General features: G+C 41.4%; 1 protein-coding gene and 1 long non-coding RNA gene across 4 annotated transcripts in view; both read right to left on the bottom strand.

Moving 5' to 3' along the window:
• Nucleotides 1-365: 365 nt before the first annotated feature.
• Nucleotides 366-22,378, bottom strand: part of LOC309352220 — a 100,372-nt gene continuing 78,359 nt past the window's right edge. The window contains exon 2 of the long non-coding RNA XR_014161148.1: nucleotides 366-1,264. This is a non-coding gene — a long non-coding RNA (uncharacterized lncRNA). The remainder of the gene's footprint in view (nucleotides 1,265-22,378) is intronic.
• Nucleotides 1,908-22,378, bottom strand: part of SYK (spleen associated tyrosine kinase) — a 36,727-nt gene continuing 16,256 nt past the window's right edge. For 2 of the 3 annotated variants that reach the window (XM_081880463.1, XM_081880464.1), the window contains exons 2-14: nucleotides 21,114-21,565; nucleotides 20,061-20,221; nucleotides 18,201-18,339; nucleotides 15,738-15,819; nucleotides 14,276-14,316; nucleotides 12,789-12,857; nucleotides 9,938-10,052; nucleotides 8,601-8,772; nucleotides 6,542-6,751; nucleotides 5,746-5,932; nucleotides 5,087-5,227; nucleotides 4,273-4,385; nucleotides 1,908-2,282 (exon numbers count right to left, since the gene is read on the bottom strand). In XM_081880463.1, coding sequence (XP_081736589.1) covers nucleotides 2,210-2,282; nucleotides 4,273-4,385; nucleotides 5,087-5,227; nucleotides 5,746-5,932; nucleotides 6,542-6,751; nucleotides 8,601-8,772; nucleotides 9,938-10,052; nucleotides 12,789-12,857; nucleotides 14,276-14,316; nucleotides 15,738-15,819; nucleotides 18,201-18,339; nucleotides 20,061-20,221; nucleotides 21,114-21,521 — 1,911 coding nt within the window. In that variant the 5' untranslated portion in view covers nucleotides 21,522-21,565 and the 3' untranslated portion in view covers nucleotides 1,908-2,209. The remainder of the gene's footprint in view (nucleotides 2,283-4,272; nucleotides 4,386-5,086; nucleotides 5,228-5,745; nucleotides 5,933-6,541; nucleotides 6,752-8,600; nucleotides 8,773-9,937; nucleotides 10,053-12,788; nucleotides 12,858-14,275; nucleotides 14,317-15,737; nucleotides 15,820-18,200; nucleotides 18,340-20,060; nucleotides 20,222-21,113; nucleotides 21,566-22,378) is intronic. The other variant, XM_081880465.1, reaches the window with a different exon arrangement.

The following is a 22,378-nucleotide window of genomic DNA, read 5'->3' as shown; positions in this document are numbered from 1 at the left end:
TTGGGACTACAATTCCCACCATCCCTGACCACTGGTCCTGTTAGCTAGGGATCATGGGAGTTGTAGTCCCAAACATCTGGAGGGCCGAGTTTGCCTATGCCTGATATAGATGTCCTTGGGCAAATGAAAGTGACATTTCCTGATGACTGGACTTCCAGTTACCTTGCCCGCACTCCCCAATCTACATCACTCACAAATTTCTATGAACCATAGGCAGGGCTTGTATGAACCACAAAATTCATACAAGGGATATCACCACAGTCCTAACACAACTCCCACCACCATCCATGAAATGTCTCGTGATATAAATTGGCCCTGAACAAAGGCACTGAGAAACCAGACCAAGGAAAACAAACAGCCAGAAAAAATTGAATAAACAGATGTTTGTTTTTCAAAATCAAAATGTAGACCATATGAAATAATATAAGAGAAGCGTTTTCTGTACATAAATAGGCAACGAAAATAGAAGTTCATTTTTTAAAAAACTGTTTTAAAAAAATCATTTTGCATTCATAGGACCTAGTGCTAAGATTTCTGAATCTGATTGTTTGGCATTAAGTTTACATTCTGCAGCATTGCTTGATTACAAAGAGATATTCCATTTTTTAAATGTCATGATCCTCTCTATTTGATGCATTTGAGGTGCTGAAAAGACTCAACTGTTGTACCGTTGCTCATAGGGGAGTTCCTGCAGTTCCATGATCATTTTGGTTGCTGGTCTTCAGGGACACAATTAAGGCCACAAAACCACATCAGAAAGCTCAGTTTAAGGCTGTGGAATGGATCCAGCACTGTTTAGGGCCAGTGCTTATGCTCAAGACAGTAAATCTAGGGGCCCTTCAGGGTGCTAGGGGAAGGAAATTTAGGGATGCGCCTTCCGCCAGCCAGCTTCTTGTAGCAATAATGCAGGCAATGAGGGCTTATTTAAAATGCGACAAACTATGCATGGGGACCAGTGAAAGGATTCCTGAATATTGGGTGCTAAATCTGAAGGCTCTTGCTGCATTCCTTGGTTGAGTCACATCTAAGCCTCTCCATGCAAGCAAATCCTGAGATTTGCAGTGCTCACCTGGAGATTCTGAGGGGCAGCAAAAGTATTGCCAAAGGTGATGCCCATCAACTCCTGTGTCTTCCCATGGAAGTACTTTTCAGCAGCCTACAAGATGGGACAGTCACACTGGATTGGTGGCTACAGCCTGCAGATACCGGTTAAGATTAGTTGCACTGCTGGTGGATAGTTTGTGTATTTTATTTACAGTGGTACCTCGGGTTACATACGCTTCAGGTTACAGACTCCACGAACCCAGAAATAGTACCTTGGGTTAAGAACTTTGCTTCAGGATGAGAACAGAAATCGTGCAGCAGCAGTGCAGCGGCAGCAGGAGGCCCCATTAGCTAAAGTGGTGCTTCAGGTTAAGAACAGTTTCAGGTTAAGAACAGACCTCCAGAACGAATTACGCTTTTAACCTGAGGTACCACTGTATTTCGTTACTGTGAAAATTATAGTTCATTTTTTAAAAATGTATACTCAGAAGTCAATCAACAAGAATACTGCTCAAGTATTTCCTTAGGTATTGCAGCCTTAAGTTATATAGATCAAGAAAGAGGGCGTGATTAGGCTGCTGTTGTGGAACATAGCCTACAGAATAATTAAATTTCTGTGTTCAATAGGACTTAACAGTGAGGAAGAAGTATTAGCAGAGGCCAAAGCAAGGCTCTTGTTTAGCACATGAACAACACACTTCTTCTGCATTTTGCATTTGCAAAAACAGTTTAAGGCTGAATTCGGCTACTTGAAGCAGGCTCAAGACTCAGTTCCGGTCCAAAATCAATCCCTGTGTTGACTGTCCCAAGGAAAGTTTATGAAAGTGGCAGTATCAATATTCCTTATTTACTAAGAACAAATAAGGCACTGAATATCTCTTAATAGCATTATGGGTATTCTACTGAGAGCAGGAAAATTGCGTGGGGACAGTCTGCTTGGTTCTCCAGCATTTTTACCAGTCCAACAGCATCAATAGGTTAAAAGCACAATTAATATCTAAAGAACAAGTGCAACCCCACTGGGAAAACGATTCCTGCAGAAACACTCTGAAAAGCTGCAAAGGCATTTGTACAGCAGAACTCTTTTCACCGGAGAGCATCTTCATTCTTCATATTTGCCTCCAGCATGGTGTCTCCATTTACAGCCATTCAGTACACAGTGCTCTTATTGTGCCATGTCATAGTAGAAATTACGCAGCCTGAACTCCACCGCAGAAAATCCTGGCCGATCATCGACGCTGTAAAAGAAAGACATTTTGTTTTTGTTTTAGGCACACACGTTCTTTGCTCTCTCCTCATTTAAGTCTAGATGGGCAATTTCTAGACATCATTACCTCAAGACCGAAAGTGGAGATGGGTTTTGACCACATGTGCAGGTAATGCCAGAAAATGTTGCTCCCCAGCAATGTCAAGAAGGTACTGTTTTTGGGGGACAGGGGGCGGGCGGGTGTGGGGGATTCCCTGGTCCTGAATGGGGTTACCGTGCCCCTGAAGGACCAGGTGTTCAGCCTGGGAGTCATTTTGGACTGACAACTGTCCATGGAGGCGCAGGTTAATTCTGTGTCCAGGGCAGCTGTCTACCAGCTGGTACGATGACTTGAGACTCTACCTGCCCGCAGACTGTCTCGCCAGAGTGGTGCATGCTCTAGTTATCTCCCGCTTGGACTACTGCAACACGCTCTACGTGGGGCTACCTTTGAAGGTGACCTGGAAACTGCAATTAATCCAGAATGCGACAGCTAGACTGGTGACTAGGAGTGGCTGCCAGGACCACATAACATTGATTCTGAGAGATCTGCATTGGCTCCCAGTATGTTTCCGAGCACAATTCAAAGTGTCGGTGCTGACCTTTAAACCCCTAAATGGCCTCAGTCCTGTATACCTGAAGGAGCGTCTCCACCCCAATCGTTCAGCCCGGACACTGAGATCCAGCACCGAGGGCCTTCTGGCAGTTCCCTCATTGCGAGAAGTGAGGTTACAGGGAACCAGACAGAGGGCCTTCTCGGTAGTGGTGCCCACCCTGCGGAACGCCCTCCCTTCAGATGTGAAGGAAATAAGCAGCTATCCTATCTTTAAAATACATCTGAAGGCAGCCCTGTTCAGGGAAGTTTTTAATATTTAACGCTGTACTGTTTTTAACACTTGATTGGGAGCTGCCCAGAGTGGCTGGGGAAACTCAGCCAGATGGGCGGGGTATAAAGAATAAATTATTATTATTATTACTACTACTACTACTACTACTACTACTACTACTACTACTAGGTGGAAGTTTGTGAGGGCAATACAGATATTTAGCCCCTAGTTCTGACTCAGCAATAAACAGCAAGCTGCCTTACACCAGATGAAGCAAGGGAATAATGGCTATGAGAAGAAATGCAGGTAGTTGAAGTAAAATTGCAATTCCTGGCTGCAATATGAATACAGAGTCTATCCCCTCCACAAAGGGGGTGGGAGCTCTCAAGGAGAACCTGTGAGGCTGGGAGGAATAAGCTACTTCTTGACCCTTCCTTGAAGAGCACAAGCAGAACTGGATCAGCAGCCAATAATGCTCCTTTGTCTTATACAACTTATCTCAGAGATATAGATAGGAGTTTCCCAGAAAACGTACTTAAAGGGGCGCCTAGAACACCATCCCCTGGGATTAGTTTGTTCTGGGTTCCCATGTGACAAAGAACATTTGCTGAGTGATAATCATCTAAGCACCCTACTGCAATGATTTAGGGCACCCTCATCACTGAAGGAAGGGTCTTCTGTTTGTGAGATGTGCCAAAAACATCGCTGTACTTTTGAGGTGTTTTTTTTTTTAAAAAAACCACCCCCTGTGTATATTTTTAATCATTTTTTTCATGTTGCACAGCTCTTGTAGCCCAGTGTTCTGCTCAACGAGCTTTTGCCAGTCCGTTTCTGAAAAACACTGTACCAGAAACAATCAGCTGCTATGTAGCTGTGCACAGTGGTTATAAAAAAGTTATGTTATCTCGTCTAAAAGCTATATTGCAATTTGGTTTGCAGGGCATTACTTCTCATTTTCATTACTGTGTTAAGTAGGGCAACGATTATTGTTAATTCACATTTTATTCCTTTGGCTTGAAATGTTCCTTCAAGGGCAGTTTGCATCTTTTCATTTCATGGTTTAAAATGCAGAAAAAGCGAAGACAGAGTGGGGAGTGAAAAGCACAAGAAATCCAATATTTTTATCAGAAGAAATACAAATATGATGATGCTCACTCATATGTCCAGCATAATTTCATTAACTCATAGACCTCAGGTGGGCAGTTTTCTGGACATTCCATTCGCTCTCCTCTTTCAATCATCTGAGCAACCTCCCCACCTTTCATACCCTGCAACAGAATGAGAAAGGATTTACTTATTTTTGTCAAACTCAATTATTTAGGGACAAGTGATGCTCTGCAGCAACATGGAGTGTAGAGTGCTCCTCTTCCTGGTTCCAGCATCTTTATTCTGCTCGTGGCTACCAACCCAGATGTGCTTCCTACCCCCACAAGTCCATCAGCACTCTGTGCCCACTGAGCATACTGAATCTGCATTTTGGGTTTTGAGTTGGGTAGGCATATTTGTGCTGAATCCCACCTATACTAAATTCTGCGCTGAAGTCTAGGGCAGCTTTCTCTTCTATCCCTGGGGACATTTAAAAATAGATTGTTAGTGGGAACCAGGAAGAGACCGATCCAGACAAGATAGTTCTTTTTACATTCAGATATAGCCACATATATTTCTCTGTCCTCCTGTTCCAGCCACTCCATTCACCCTTCCCCTTAGTTATCCCTTTATTTCTCCTCTCAATCTATCACTAGTCCATGTCCACTGAGTTATTATAGGGCTGTTTGGGGTATCCCGCCCCCGTTTCCCCCCCACAATTTTTTAATACTTGAGCATGCATCAGCATGACTCTAAGTCTACTAGTGGTAACATCTTGCGTTCCAGTGGTATGGTTTTGGCTACATAAGCACAAGCACAGCAAGACCGGAATCTGTATTAAAATATGGATGTTTAATGAAGGCAAGCAGCATATAAAATGTACCTTGTATGGCTTTTGCCCATAGGAAAAGGCCTCCCACATTAAAACACCAAAACTCCAAACATCGCTCTTGCTCGAAAATTTGAAGAAGTTCATGCATTCTGGAGCATACCACTTGACAGGCCATTTCCCATAATGTTCTGCCTACAGTGGTGCCACACATAAGAGAGAATATTAGACATATAACACAGCATACAGCAATAAGAGGAAGCAATTACGGTTTTGCAGTTTCTAAAGTCCACCCTCTTCTGACACCATCAGAGAGGGAAGGTTAGTCACTGGTGGATCTAGCTTTCCCAGTACTGCATCATGTTGTGAGCCAATGATGTCATCAGTGTGTGTGTGTATGTGTACACTGATGTGTGGGCAACCTGCTGGAATCTACTGAGCACATATAGCTGTACCTGCAGCCCCCAGGCCCCTGCCTTGCTCAGCTCCCAGCAGTGATGGCTTGCATGTTGTAAATAAAAGTAGTTTCGAGAGTGTTTGTAGCAAAGGAAAGATTCCTTGCAGAGCCATGCCTGCTGCCCTGATCATGTTTTGTGTTGAAGGACAGCTAACAAATTTTAAACTACAATGACAGTGCATGCACATCACAGGAAGCCACAGTGACACCATGAGAAGAAATCTCAGTCGAGACAAGTTACAGGGTGAAATAGTACCTTGTAATAATCATTAGAACCAAGGGCTTTGGAAAGTCCAAAGTCACTGATTTTGGCATAATGTTGTGTAACCAGCAGTACGTTTCTCGCAGCTAAATCTCTGTGCACAAAGTTGTTTTCTTCCAAATATTTCATCCCCATGGAAACTTGATGAACCAGCTCAATGATATTCTTTTCTGCGACATCTCTGAAAAACCAGAACTAATTTGTAGTAAATTTTCATTCCTTATTATTCCATTCCACTTATTTTGTTGGTAATTAACTAGTTGTTCCTGGATTTTGCTTGTGTGGAATCCAATGTTACACAAGTAGACCTGCTCTTCCTTTCCTGTCCCTTAAAGCCCTCCCCCCATGAACTAAAAATCTGTTTCCAAGGGTTAGCAAACTATCCAGAAAATATTTTGACGGCATGTGTCCTTTTGCTTCCAGTCAGAAACAGACCCTTTGCTTTCATGTGAGTGAAGGGGAGACAAATATCTCATAACTAACTAAATACTTATGTTACCAATCCATTATGTGCTTACACTTTTCAAGAACGAAGGGATCCCATCTCAAAGGGATCCATACTGGAGAACAAACAGTAATGATGTACTCAACTCTTTTAGAGCACATCTTCACCTTTTGACTGAATTTCACAAATGTGACGGGAAAGTAGAACTTCTTTTTTACAAACCAGTAGTAAATGTGCTCTTGGAGAAAATAAAGCTTTGGAAAACTACTCAAGCTAGTGATTAGTCCATCAGTTTTGCCTATTAACACACAATAATTCAATAAATAATACGGACGGCCAATTTACCTGTGTTTTATCAGATATTTATTTAAGGGGCCAAGTTCAGCCATTTCCATTACCAACATCCAGGACTCGGCCTCACATATGCCTATCATTCGGACAATATATGGGTTATCCAGCTGTTGCATAACATTTGCTTCTCTCAGCAGTTCATCTTTTAAGGAGGGGTCATTGCTTTCGTTCTTGAGAATTTTCACAGCCACTGTCTTCTTTCCCCTGAAAAGAAACCACCAGGAAACCTACATTATATGCTGTGCTCAAAGTTTTCTTGTCTGTTTGCCATGTGCTCAATCTATCCAGTTTCTGCTTCCAAATGCGGCTGCATGCAACACCTCAGAGGAGGAACAGGCAACATTGCATTGCATAATTCATGCACTCTAAGTCCTTCTAAAGCAAAAGCTATGAAGCAAAATATACCGGCACAAATATGGTTAATTGGTTTCTTTCCCACTGATGGGGAAAAGGGAGCATTCTTGGGGGTGGATCGTTGGTGGTGGTATAAGCACTTAAAATTGATATATTCTGGTCAAAGGCACAAGTTCTTGTTGTCAAAGAAGAAAAGGAAAGCTTTGCTGTTTGGTGCTTATGTATCAAAACAGGTCAAAGACCCAAAGTTATGAAAACATACTGTATTGTATTCAGGAAGCGTATTTAAAAGGGAATAAACACGACATGCATAGGGCAATGAGCAACGTACACATGACGGAACACTGTTTGTTAGTCTGTTTCAACAAGTGAATCTTTTGAAAACACGTCCCAATGGCATTAGGAGACAGCAAGGTTTAAAAGCAGGCAGAAATTCAGCAAGTGAAGTCTTTTTTTAGTATGGTAATACAATTATGGGGAAAGCTCCTCTAGTTCACATAAGATGCAGGTCAGACATTTTATTAATTATGTGTGGCCTGGTTCATCCATCCACCTTACCCCCAACAGAGGATAAAATTTGTACATGATACAAAATGTATACAATTGTGTGCCGCCTTGTGTCACTGAGGCAGAGAATCTATGCAATCTAACTACTGATTTTCTTTAGGGAAAACAATATATGGGATCACACATTAAAAGCTTTCGCTTTTTAAAATTACTGAGTGAAAAGGACTTAATATACCCTTAATGTTAAAAAGGCCACCCCAAAATAAAACATTATGGATTGTAGAAAAATAAATCATAGTTATTTTATGGAACATACTCTGGTGCCAAACCATCTTCTCTAACCTGGTGATCTGCAGGCAAGGCTTATGGGAGGTGTTGTCTAAAATATCCAGAGGACAACAGTTGCGATAGGCTGTGCACATGATGAAGGAGGCATGGCAGTGCCACCCACTTGGCACTGGAAGTGCTTCTGCTTGCTGCAACGGGGTGTAGGTGAGTTCAAGGGAGCTCTGAGATGGTGGTGTCAGTACACACACCTTTGGGATGCCAACCTGGAGGTCCCCCCTGACCTGGCTGTCATACCCCATTCCATCCTGGACACCTGTGCTACTGATACCGGTAAAGGTAAAAGGTAAAGGACCCCTGGATGGTTAAGTCCAGTCAAATGGTGACTATGGGGTTGCAGCGCACATCTCGCTTTCAGGCCGAGGGAGCTGGCGTTTGTCTGTGGACAGCTTTCCGGGTCATGTGGCCACCATGACGAAACCACTTCTGGCTCAACGGGACACTGTGACGGAAACCAGAGTGCATGAAAACGCCATTTACCTTCCCACCACAGCGGTACCTATTTACCTACTTGCACTGGTGTGCTTTCAAACTGCTAGGTTGGCAGGAGCTGGGGCAGAGCAACAGGAGCACACCCCCTTGCAGGGATTTGAACTGCTGACCTTCTGATGGCAAGCCCAAGAGGCTCAGTGGTTTAGACCAGAGCACCACCTGCATCCCTCTACAGATATAAGAAGGCAGGGCAGGTCCTTCTCTCTCTCTCTCTCTCATGGGCTTCTATTGATTGAGGCAAAGGAAGTCTGGTCCAGGGCTTAAGAACAGCAGTATCATCAAAGGAATATGACAAATAAAATAAAATAATAGTCAAGAGGGAAGGATGGTAAGATGACAGCATTTCAAAACTTACTTTTTCATTTCATAGGTGCCTTTTTTCACAGTGCCAAAATTACCAGAACCGAGTTCGTGGTCTTCCAGGACCAGCAGACTTCGGTCCAGGGTGACATTTTTAGTTTTTATCTCTTCTGGGTCTGCGTATGGACTCTCGTAGACCTCTGTGTCCATGGGCAACCTCTGATCACCTGGGTGTTGAACAGCAGAACAGGTTTAGCTTTTTCTGGCACACAAATGTTTCTGTGCTCCCTGCCTGTCAAATGTTAGTACTCTGCCTGCTTTCTCATCCATTTCACCTCCTATGCGGTGCAATATGCTGACAACAATCCCTACCGCTATTTGGCAAGCCTCTATCATTTCCAGACTTCCCTCATTGATATCCAGTTCTGCAGCAAAGACTTTTATGTCAAGTCCTCCTCCCAGACTCAATTTAGCTGCACTTCCATTGCCGACTAACTCCTACCTTATCCCACCTTCAGTTCCCATTTGTCAGCTCTTCTCTCCAATCTCCCCCTGCTGTGCTGCTTAACAGGCACCTGTTTGGCTTTCATCTGAATAATGGCTTTCCTAAAATTTCACACGGGCATCATGGGGTTTTGTACTTTTCTCAACAGAAGGGGTTCTGAGAGGAGCTGGGTTTCACTCAAAATGCTGTGTACCTTTTCAAGTAGCATATTCTCTCACACACCCTTGCTAAACATTGCTAAACTGGAATTTATTTACAGTTTAGAAGAGAAAAGAAATGCCTTTGCATGGGTACCAGCCCTCACCAGTGACAAGGGCTGTACCAAATTGAAACAGGACGTTTCTCAGTTTCTCTCTGAATTACCGGGTCAATTGCATGAATTTCTAGTTGCCATTATTACTCTCCAGCAATATCAGCACCTGAAAGTAGCGGTACTTAAAATCACCTTACAAATCTTACAATTTCAATTTGTAAACTGCTTGGAGATCCTTTTAATCAAGTCGTTTATGAATTTTCTAAGTCAGTAAGTAAGTACAGATAGCTGCAAAGATGTAGATTGGTGACAAATATACCGTATTTTTCTGTGTATAAGACTAGGTTTTTCCACTGGGTTAAATCTGAATCCCCCAAAATAGGGGGCATCTTATACATGGGGGCGTCTTATAGACGGAAAAAATACTTGTTCTAAATAGGAAAAGCGTTTCCAGAATTTTTTCTTTCTTTCAAAAAAAGGTTTCTGCATTATGAATGGTCACAATTACTCAGGGTTCTATCACTCTCCATGTTTAGTGCCTCAAATATTCTACAGAAAAGTCTGTCCAGCGCAAAATAAGAAGGAAACTTGGGGAACAACTATTATCAAAAGAGAACTGATTTCAATTGCCTACCTTGCTTTATGCGTGGTGGCCCATAAGGGTTATCTGAGAAAGCGGCAGATGGTAATGATGTTGTTGATGTTCTAAAAGGTAATCCAGAATCATCATTCCGGACAGGTAAAGGTGGCTGTGGCACACAAACAGATTTTTCCATTAGTACATATTTGGGGTATTAAAGAGAGCATGATAAGAAAAATTAAGCAATGAAAGATGTAGGCAATGAAAGCATGAGTAAAGAAAGCGAGCGAAGCTTACCTAAATCTTCAGATTGTTTCTTGCATATCTGTGTCAGCAAGGTAAGAGACATGCTGCTAAAGCAGAAAAGGATTCTGGCAAGTATTTCGGAGAACTTCCTGATGAGGGAATTAACTAATGCAGGCATAGGCAAACTCAGCCCTCCAGATGTTTTGGGACTACAACCCCCATCACCCCTGACCACTGGTCCTGTTAGCTAGGGATGATGGGAGTTGTAGTCCCAAAACATTTGGAGGGCCAAGTTTGCCTATGCCTGAACTAATGGCTTTGTGTTCAAATGAGAACTCAATAGCAAATAAAGTTGGTCTTTTTCAAAAAACCTACATCTGCTTAATCTGGAGCTGCTCAGTCTTATTCTTCCAATCAGTACTATGCTTTTCATGGATTCCCTTTGATGGCATATGCAGCATATAAACAGGTCTCCCGCAAACTCTGAATCGGTAAGCTTGAGAGTGAGCCCAGGTTGACACATTTACGAACATTTGAAATGAAAGTGGCAGACATAGGTTCATCCCACAAACCATTTCCACCCTCTCCAGATGTTTGCTATTGTGCTAAGAACTCACTCATCTATGTCTCTGGCCCTTTTCAGCATAAGTCAACAAAAGGACAATACTAAATGACTGAAATGCACCTTACATTTTATTCTGTCTGCAACTAGTGCCGACAGTTGGAGGGCACTCAGGTCAAACAGGTGAAATTCCCAGAGTTCTGGTGTCTGGAAAAGTTCTGCCACCTGTATCTGTGTTTACCTAGTTTTTTCCCATTAAAGGTCAATGCATTCTTGAGCCAGGAATACCTGTGGGTAGATTGTGTACAGCAAGCACACTTTGCTAACCTGGTACCCTCCAGATGTTTTGGTCCACAACTGTCATCAGCCCAGCCAGCATGGGAACTGTAGTCCAAAACATCTGGAAGTTACCAAGTTGCCAAAGGCTGGTGTATAGGAAAAAAATGCATTGTGGGACCCAGTGCCATGTCTATGTTTAAAAGCAACATGTACACCCTGGGCCTTTCTGCTGTTAAGGTTGTTGAGCTGATCTTTTAAATATTTACTCTGTAAATTTTGATGGGATTGCAGCGGAATGAGTCCAGGGCTTGTGTCACTCAGTGTAACTTGCAAAGAAACAAAGATCCTGAAAAGAATTTTGGTGTTGTCTATCAGCCTTACTCTTGTTTAGATTCCTGCATCTCTACCAATCAGTAACACTATTAAAGATGCCTGGGTGAAGAAAAAATGTAGTGTTTAAGATAAGACTGATTTAAAGGGAAGTCATGTCATCAGACAAATCAACTCTATTCTCTCTGCAAAGCAAGCAATTGTATCCTAAACATTTTTACTCAGAAGTAAGTCTCTAAACACTATAGTACAAGTGCACATCTTCTGAAATAACTATAAAAAGTGCATGCATATATTATTTCTTGTGTATCCTGTTAATATATGGAAGTGGGAAATTGTTTCTGAGTCACTGGAACAATACATTTAAAGGGGATAAGTAGTGAGCAAGACATAGATATGAGATTCCCAACTGACACTCGTTTTATACTTTGGTACGTGCACTTGCTAGGGAAGATGCAAACTCTTGACTTTCAACAAAACAGAAAAACACCAAGACAGGAACTATGGAATACCTGTGCTTCCTGCCCTCTCAATATTTTTAAATTTTGTCCTAAGCCACTGGTCTTTTCGCCAACTAAGTAGGGCTAAACCAGTTTAAATGTTTGGAGATTTACTTTTAAATACGAGGTTTGTTCATATCAGAATTCATTAGGACTAGCATGAAGGAGACAGACGTGAAAATTCACAGAGAGAACTGATCTGACCCAACGTTATGGGAAAGAAGCAGGCATGTGCCAATCTGCTCCACAAATTAGGAAGTATTTTTATTTATATTTATTTGCAATGTAACATACAAATGGGCACCATTCATCCATTTGTCCTCAAATAAACCTTTTTGCAGGAGAATTAAGGATTAATTTCAGCTTGCAGCCACTGTGATTGGCTTTGGCTTTTTCCAGCAATCATTGTGTCTAAAATGCATAGCTCCTGGAATTCGGTAGGGTGGGGGGGGGCAGGAGAGTACATATGCTCAGTGCTAGCTTTCATGTTATTAGCTGGTACAATAGTGGGAGGTAGAAGAACAGAGGGGTGGAATATTTTCTCTAAAGAAGCAGGGGCAGTTGTTTTCCACATTTCCCATGTTTCAGAGAGAGATAACTCACACAAAAACTAAGATTTAAAACGAAACTATAAATATTGTTTCATTGAAACATAAAGGCAGTTTTCAAAGATGCACCCACACATGTGATACTAGCTTATTTTCAACTCCATTCTACCAAACTGATCTCATTATTATTACAGTTATGAATATTATGGCACAGCATGTTGGCAACAAATAAAATGCAATCACTTCTTTTACATAGCTAAATTTGAGCCATGGGTTAATTATATTAGGCCAGAAGTAGAAGCTGAAGAAAGTTGCCAAATGTGCACAGAGCGTTAGCAGCAAGGCATGGAGCCAAATCATTGAAAAGAGCTGTAAGTGAGCTTCATGAGGGTAAGTCCTTCCACACATTTGCAAATTTACAAAACACCATGTTTATGCACCTTTTTGCTTCCCGGCTTTGGGAAAGTGTATGACTTGATTCTGGTGAAAATTCCACCTGTTGACCAAGTCTAGAAACCGTAAAGGATATCAAAAGGATAAATAAGTGTATCAGAAAAAGTAAGAAATATTTCACACACATATTTATTTTCTTTAGTCATCTACAATAGTGGTTTCCAAACTTTCTAATGAGAATAGGACTTGGTTGCGAACTTTTGCATTTTTAGCCAAGATTCACATACAAAGACCTTCACTTTTGCCCTGTACGCATCCTTTCTAATATGTAACGCCAGACTGTAAACCAAATATTTCTTTTTTTAAAAAATGAAAGCACCTTCATTCTCTTCAGCCCAGTTCATCCATGTAAGCAACTCAACCCAACTCAAAAGAGACTGCTCCACTTTGCAATCTGTTTGTACAATGTATTTGTCCTCCTGCATGCATCCAGGAGTTATCACCATATTGTGCTAAACTGCAACAAGTGAAGGTTTGTACTGTAAAAGATGCTAGAAGCACAGCTGTGTTTCAAGCGACCACCCATGAATTGGGTGTAAAGGAGAGAGAAGGGGTGTGGCAATTTGAATAAGTGAACAAACTTTTAAAATGCATCTCCATTCAGTTTGAAGTCAATGCCTTGCCTCCTTCAGCACTGAGACGAACATTGACGAGAAAAGTTTTATCATACAAGACAGAGCAGGAATTTTCAAAAGGGCTCAGTGCTTGAGACCATGAGTTTTCATTTCTCGTGTTCTGGTTCCTGTCATTCACTCTCCAAATGGCTTTTATGGCCCTCTGTAATGTCCTTGCTTCTATACCATTTAAGAAATGTTCCCGTTATTTTTTTCTCCACCCAGTTCTCTTATCTTGCTTTCTCTCACTATCTAGTCCTTGTCAACACATTCAAATCCCTTGTGTAACTGAATTTTTGGAAGAACAATGATTGCAGAGCAAGCAAATACATGCAGAACATCTTAATTTAAATTATTGTGATTTTATAATTGTATTTTCTCATATCTAAATTTGGACTGTTGTGGCAGAGAATACATCATACACTGTACAAAGTGAAACAAGAGTAGAAGCCAGTTGGTGCCACTCAATGGATGCAAGATATGGCTCAGTCAACAGCACAGGAAAGAAGATTTATCTTGGTGATTCTTCCCAATGCCCTTCCCTAACCTGCTCTGGAAGTTCGGAGTAATTCCCATACTTTCTACTGTGGAACAACACCAACTGGAGTCCACCCACTGCAGACTGGAATACATGATACTTTCACCCCAAAATACTTCTTATGAAGAATTAAAATCCGGAGCAAAAAAATTAATCCACATAATGTCTAATGCTATTGCATGTAAAACACACAAATATATCTGAAAATTATAGCAAATGTTCATATATTAAGAAACTCAAAAAGTGAAAATAAACCATCCTTGAACTTTATTTTATTATTAAAAACCACCATAAATGCTTTTCATCAGTACAATTTTCTTACCTTGCTGAAATTAGGCCTATGATCCGGTGGGGCGAATACGCCTAAGATAATGAGGTACACTAATTACTATTGCTGCTTTTATCAAAATACATTTCGGGGGGGGGAGAGGGGAAGAACACTCTCAAGGGAATAAATATGCAAACATCAGTGTAGCTGTGGCATAAGAAATGAAATTACTGAACTAACAAGAAATGAACACAGGAATCAGCCTTATACAGACTCAAGAGCACAGCTGCACCCAGCTCAGAGTCATCTTGCATTGATTAGCTATGGCTCCCCAGTGTTTCAGAGAAGGGTCTCTCCCTGGAATGAACATGCCAGGGACTGAACAAGTAACCTTCTGCATGCTCTACCACTGGGCTATGGCCCTTCCCCAGAGAAGATGGCACAATACGGGTCTTCCCTGGGCAATGTGCCAGGACATGGAGCTTTAAAGCACAGACCAGTACCAGCATGACGCAAAAGGAATTTTGGATGAGCCCCAAGTGACTCTGAGGTTGCAGCAACCTGATAAATATAGTCTTACTCGAAGAAAAGGCTAAGGAGTAAACCCTACACAAATTCAGAGTGGAGTCCCTAAGGCAATTGGATGGCACCTTGTATGCCTTCTTTTGGCAACTCCTGCAGCCAAACTGGTATCAAACGTATTGCTCTGCTTTCCTTTGGACTATATCAGCAAGGCTGAGAGGGCGGTCTTGTCATCTGGGAAGCCCAGGACCTCCAGACACACTGCCTAGGCTTGTGCCACCAGGAGGTCCCTTCCATGCTACAAACACAGCAGTTTGACTTCATTCATGGAGACCGATGGATGCCAGCAACTATCCATGCTATGCTCTGCTGTTATTAAGCCCCAAGACTTGAAAAGGTGTCCCTGATGCAAGGCGCAGCCCTAAAAGGGAATTTAGAAGAGATTCCGAGAAAGCCCTGGCCCGCTTGCTTAACACAGGGTGTTGCTGCTTTACACATTTGCACTGCTACAGGTAATGTAAGATTGGGCAACCTATGACTGCAAATCTGTTTGAAACTCTGGAGAGTCACTGTGGACAACAATGAGCTAGACTGACCAATGGCCTGACCTCCTTGTCCCTTATACACAGATCAATCATTATGCCAATAAAGGCTAAATGAATGAGTATACACGGATCAATCACTGCAATCATCTGGAGAAGTCCTCCTGACAGTCCCACAGTTCTTATATTTTTTTCAGCTTCCGCATTTACTAAGACTTTTTGTGTAGTGGCACCAGTAATTTGGGAGACCGTTCCTACTGGAATCATACAGGTACCTACAATTCCAATATCCTATCAACCTGCTGAAACCTTTTTTGATTTACCAAGTGTTTTTAGAAAATTTATTGAATTCAGTTATGTATTTTACGCTCTTATAATTTTATGGATGATTTTCATGTACACCACCATGGGGACTCAAATTCTACATTTTAAAAATAAACCCAGTCACTCACCATTTTTCAAGTTAGGATTTGGAACTGGATCTGTGATGATTCTTAGAAGTCCATCTGCTTTGTAGGAATAATGTTCCACTAGCTATCATGAGAAGAAAACAAATAAGAAAGAATAGACTAGAAGGAAGGAGAAATAACAAGCTACTGAACTGCTACAGTGGCTTAGGGCCAGACATTTAGCTAATCATTTCTAGTTAATATGTAAAATCAAGCCACCTGTCCTGCTGCCCTCTATAGGTTCTCTGGTCCTCAGGTTCAAATATTTCATTTTGTTTCCCCACTTCTGAAGCCAATAATTTTATCCCCAGGCAGCTCCACTTTCTCATTAGCCATTAGTCATTAAGTTATCGTGGCACCTGCTCCCCTTAGGTCAATTTTGTGGTGAGCAAAATACTGTAGCGTAGGGGTGGCCAGGAGATTTTACCATGAGCCACAGAAGAATTTATATGAATGGAGACCTTTGTGAAGAGATTCTGGCTGTGCCCCCTGGAAAAGAGTTCATTTTGCAGGAAGGACACAATTGGGTCACCAATTAGCACTCATTAGCTAAGGATCCCATGCCATACTTCAAACATGACAATGTCCACAATAGCCCTGTTCACACGTTGCCTGCATGTAGACCATACCTGTTTTGATGATGGTGTGTGGCAGCAATTTTAGCCAAGCCCCCAGGTGTTTTTCCTGCAACAAATCTATCTTGTGTGCATTGCCTGCTGAAAAATTCAAATACATGACCGCTATTCACTTGCAGGGCTTTCCCTGTTTGGGGCCCCTGTGCAACTGGGCATCCTGACTTCATGTAGTCCCTATATGAGTAGTGTCTTGTGCACTGGAATAGTTGTTGCAGAATAAGATCAGACAAGAAGGGTGATACTGAAGCCTGGCCCTGCTCTGCAAACACAGATATATCCTACATGTGAGGTACTGAGTATCTCCACTCAAGAAATGTCATATTTAACTTCCAAACACATATGTTACATCTTGCTTACGGTGATGCAAAAGCAAGTGGTATGTACTTTGGATTCAAAATTCAGTCCTTATCATGCCTGTGCCACTTCAGAAATTCAAACCCCTCCCTCTCCCTCTCTTTCATACAGACAGGCCAATAACAGAGAACAATAGAGATACCATGCAGTATCTCATATATGCTAGGACTCATTAGGTCTCAACCATGTCTTCAAATACCCTCAGCCCTATAACTTATGAATGTTCCTCTGGACATGTGCAGAGCTCATTTCTCTCATTAGTTCACAACACGTTATCCATCCTCTCCAACCACATTAGAATTAAAGAACCAGGTTTACAGAGCAAAAGACTTGACAATTTCCCCCGCTTTTGACCACAGTTGGTAGGACCAGTATTATTTGAAAAGTGCAATACTGAACATTTCATTAATGAATACAACTACTATTAATAATAATTGGGAGCCTAGACCGAGGGTGGTTTCCTCAATTAAAAAGAAGTGATAATGGAAAATGTTCAACTAACTTTTACATCCTCTTTTGGTGCTTATATATTAACATGTAAGGAACAACTTGCACACCTCCCCAGCAGAAAGATGTGTATGCTCAAAAAAAGGTCCAAAGTTCACACATTCCCTTAGGGAAGTGATGGCCAAACTTGGCCCTCCAGCTGTTTTTGGGACTACAACTCCCATCATCCCTAGCTAACAGGACCAGTGCTCAGGGATGATGGGAACTGTAGTCCTAAAACAGCTGGAGGGCCATGTTTGGCCATCACTGCCGTAGGGAAACAGGCACCATTTTGCCTTTCCCATGATACACTAGAATTATGAAAACTGAGTGTACAAATCACTCATGCATTTGCTGTTGCTATTCCTGTGTAGAAAACTCACCTGAAAATAATGGCAGACCCTACACACTGACTCAAGCATCATGGATCCAAGCCCAATGTACACTGAACTGATACCAAGTACATGTATAACATCCTGAAAATCTTGAATTCATACTTGTAACAAAACTGCATTCAAAAAGAGCACATTTCTGCCAATTTGAGAGTCTTTTGTTATTTGTATTGACTCAAAACGGGGGGGGGGGGGAGAATAAAGGCAACAACAGATGTCTCATAATACAATCCTAAATTTATATTCCCTTATGGCACATAAGTGTTTCAGAGAGGGCATAACAAAAATGGAATTTCACTGTCTTTCTATAACTCTGCTATTTTCATGAATAAATTAGATGATTTGGGATTTCCTGCAATTTGCTCAACAACAACCGTAGCCCAAATTAACCTAATTTTTTCTAAGGAAGATCTAAACAGCTCATATTAACCAAAGTAAGCGTTATCCTCCCATACTTTTGCCCACAATGGAAAACAGGAAAATATGTGATTTTGCATAACACATTTAATCTATAGACCCATGGCAAAGCAAAACTCCTGCTGTCTATGCTGTCAATATGCAAACATAACAGACAGCTCAGCGAGTGACACTTGACAAACCTGGCAGAGTGTATCAAATTTCTTTCCCTCTGGGATTGAGAGTTTCCCCCTCTTGTCCTTCTCAATACGATAATGTACCACCTTTCCTTCATTGAGCAGACAGAGAGCATAGGATCCCTGATTCTCCTTTTCCCTGATTCTGCAAAGAAAAGAAATAAATAAACAAAGGAACAATTTTCAAACTGCAGAGAGTCATTCTTACGTAAACAAATATGAGGCTAATTCTTCTTCACTGTTATTAGCTGTGTAAAGCTCTCAACATGTTTTCTACGGTCTTCAGAATTACTTTTGTCACCCACAACTTGTCTAATAGCTGCTGGAGACAATAGTGCTGTACTATCCACCCACCCCCAGACCCCAAACTAGTAGCCAAAGTACAGCTGTTTTCCCAACTGAGATTCGACAGACTGAGCAGTATCCAGAAAAATAGCCGTGTGAACAGACTGGTGCAGTTACCCAGACCATTTCGTAAGGATTATTGGGCTCCTTAATTCTCATAATAATCCCAATTATTATAATAATAATAATCCCAATTATTATTATAATAATACTTCAGAATATTACTCTGTCATAAAACCATACCTTCCTAGCTCCTTAATATTCCTTGGGAAGTTTTAAATGTTTGATGTTTTATCGTGTTTTTAATATTCAGTTGGGAGCCGCCCAGAGTGGCGGGGTAAAAATAATAAAATTTTATTATTATTATTAACAGGCACTAACATCTACAAGTTCTCACTTCCCTGCAAGTTACACAAAGGTCCCCCCAAGTGTGGCTTGAATTTATTTTTTACAGAAAACATCACACCCTTAAAAGTCAGGATTTCCATTTTTGTCTACTACAGCAGTCCTTCATTTTAAAAACAACTGGCTTCCAAAGTGAAGGACAGATGTAATGCGATAGGAAGAGCAAATCTATTGGCTTATCATACTTCTTTTATGCCACAGCCTGGGGTGGTAGTGGGGAGAGAGGCAGAACAACTAATGTGATTTTGCCTAATCCAAGCTACATGGGTGAGTCGGATTTTCCAGTTCCTGAATTACTAGAACACTGTGCACTTCTTGGCCTATCTATAAATAGGTTATGTAGCTGTTAACAGAAATAAAGGCAACCATGCATTACAAATGTTGTTATTACAGGACATAGTCAGATAAAAGAGGAGAGAAACCCCAAAATATAAAACATGAATGAAATATGGGACGGGGATTCACTTAATTTGTTCCACCACAAAGAAATTCAGGGCCTTTAATGCCTGTCATGAGCAACAGCGTGGTAGCGACCAAACAGTATTTTCAAGAGCAGTAAATTCTGCTTTTTGAGTAGACTTAGGTAAGTTATCTCTGTCTTTATAAAATTTGGGTTTGCACACATTCAAATCAACAATCTTACCCCAAGATCATTGGGTTTGAATATACTCAACAACCGACAGGGATTAGTACTTGAGATAATAAAACAGTGGAAAGTGCTTGAAACAATTAATGTTTCCAGTATGCTGAAGAACACCACATCACCATTGCCTCTCATAGAAAAATAGTTATAAAGTTGGTTAATAACAGTTAAAGTATAATCCACTGTTAGCTTAACAATGTTGTTTTGAAAAACACTATCCCATATCCATAACAAGAAAAAAGGGGAGTCAATTCAATATTCCATAAATAAGTTACGATGTCTCGGCAAATAAGCCAATAAATGCTGCTTCCAGGAAGGCAAGGCCAGATGGAAATATAGATGAGTAAAGATAAACATACTTGGCAAACTTTGGTATTGTTAGAAATAATGACTCTACTACTTAGTCTTCCTACTGCAGTTCAGGTTGTCAGCATTAAGCCTCTAGAAATTGCAAGAAAAACATGTTTACTTACAAAAATTTCCCATTGGTCCTTGTGCCCAGAAGAACACGTTGTTCTGATTCCTCCCGAGTTATTATCCCATGGAACCAAGGCATTCTCAAATGTGCTGTTGTAGCAATCAATTTCTCTAACTGTGGTTTCTGACTAATAATCGCTTGCTCAAGGGCATGGCCCTGCACAGTAGTGGAAAATGGGGGAAAGTTGTAAGAATACAAAATAAGCAGTTCCAGAAGTTGAGCTAAGTGCTGGGCATATCCAGAGTATTTTGCCTGTGTGTGTGTGTTTGGCAAGTAGCCATGTTTAGCCCAACAACATTTTAAGCTATATTAAGCAAAGCACTTTTTTTCTGTATATCTCATGGGTAGGCAAACTAAGGCCCGGGGGCCGGATCCAGCCCAATCGCCTTCTAAATCTGGCCCGCGGACGGTCCAGGAATCAGCGTGTTTTACATGAGTAGAATGTGTGCTTTTAAAAAAAATGCATCTCTGGGTCATATGCATCTATGCATCTGCATCTATGCATCTGTGGGGCATAGGAATTCATTCATTTTCTTTCTCCAAAATATAGTCTCCCCCCCGCAAGGTCTGAGGGACAGTGGACTGGCTCCCTCCCTGCTGAAAAAGTTTGCTAACCACTGGTATATCTGTTTATTAAAAAACTGTACAATTAGTAGTAGAATAGGCTACAATACTTCAAAAGGCACATTTTAGAAGGCAAAAATAAAATGTCAAATAATCCAACAGATTTCATAAAAGACTGACCCATGCAAGAAAACACAGCACCCTAAAATCTACCCTGTGCTTTTGTGACAGTAAATTTGATCGCTACATGGATTTTGAAACTGGAAAACTTAAAGTAGTCTCCACCCCAACCCCAACCCCCGCCTGAATAGTGCTGGCAAGAATGGTATTTTTCTTTAGCTGGGGAATTTTGCCATTTATGCTCACAGTGCTTGGGTGCCATTGCAAAAGTATGAGGTTTCACTTTTCTTATTCTCCTTCACACATCTCCATACTCACCAGGTGTCAAATGCAAAACAGAAAAACACAGGAGAACTAAACTCACATGCAAGTTCCACGTTCGTTTCACATAATCCCTAATTAGATTTTCCTTCAAGTCCTCAAACTGGCTTGTTTTTGGTTCCACTCCTGGTGGTCGATGACACGGTTTCTTGAGCAGGCAAACAAGACCATCAACTTCATCTGAGTGGTAGTTAATGAGTTCTATAGGACTCCTGTGGGACTTTCCTCCCGTAATGGCGTAAGAGCCACTCATTTCCCTCTCAATGGTATAATGATAAACTTTACCACCGTGAACCATGGACAAAGCAAAGCTACCCAGATAGTTGCGGCTCTGTCGCAGGAGATACAGTCCATTGCTCAGCCCGCCTTGCATCAGGTAGTCTTCAGCTTCTTCACGTGTGATGTTGCCAAAGAAAAAGCCGAGGTGACTAACAGGATTAGCACTTGCCATTTTTTCCTTTCACTTCTTAGATCTTTATAGTGATTATTTTGTACCTGTAAGGAAAGAAGAAATTGGCTGAAGAAATGTGACCTCATATTAAAGTGTATCACCTTGAGGGCCACATTTGGGATGTATACAACACAATGAGAGTCCCATATGTAGCCAAAAGGATGCAATGCTAAACTACATGGAATCTATATTTTGGTGATTCCTTTACCCTTCATTCCGTGAATTGTGTCCATGCTGATGAAGAGCCATAGTTCTGACTATTCTCCTACAAATCTGTTTGCCCCACTGCCATGGACTCAACTAGACCAGAATCATTTCCCTATTAATAGGTGGGAGACAGTGGGGGGAAATACAGTGGTACCCCGGGTTACAGATGCTTCGGGTTCTAGACTCTGCTAACCCAGAAATAGTACCTCGTGTTAAGAACTTTGCTTCAGGATGAGAACAGAAATCGTGCTCCAGTGGTGCGGCAGCAGCGGGAGGCCCCATTAGCTAAAGTGGTACCTCAGGTTAAGAACAGTTTCACGTTAAGAACAGACCTCCAGAACGAATTAAGTTCTTAACCCGAGGAGGTACCACTGTACAACCTTCAGATTACTTTTATTGTTTTCTTCTCTTGAGATACCCTTGGTTGTAGGTGAGATTTAATCCTGAAAACACACAAGTTAACTTGGCTAATTCAACACAGGTGGAAGTGATGCTTGGATTATATGGGTGGCATATGGAGAAGTATTCCAATGAACTAAACATGTTATCATATTGCAGATGTATGGCTGAGATGAGAGCTTGTGGCTCTTCTAAGGCCATGTTCATAGTTAAGGAGATTTGAATCAGGGATTTCCTGGCTCACACGCTTA

Source organism: Podarcis erhardii, assembly GCF_964252035.2.
Source record: "Podarcis erhardii genome assembly, chromosome: 11".
In the NCBI taxonomy this organism is placed as follows: Eukaryota; Metazoa; Chordata; class Lepidosauria; order Squamata; family Lacertidae; genus Podarcis; species Podarcis erhardii.
The sequence above is the reverse complement of the archived record's forward strand: the minus strand, read 5'-3'. Positions and strand labels throughout refer to the sequence as shown.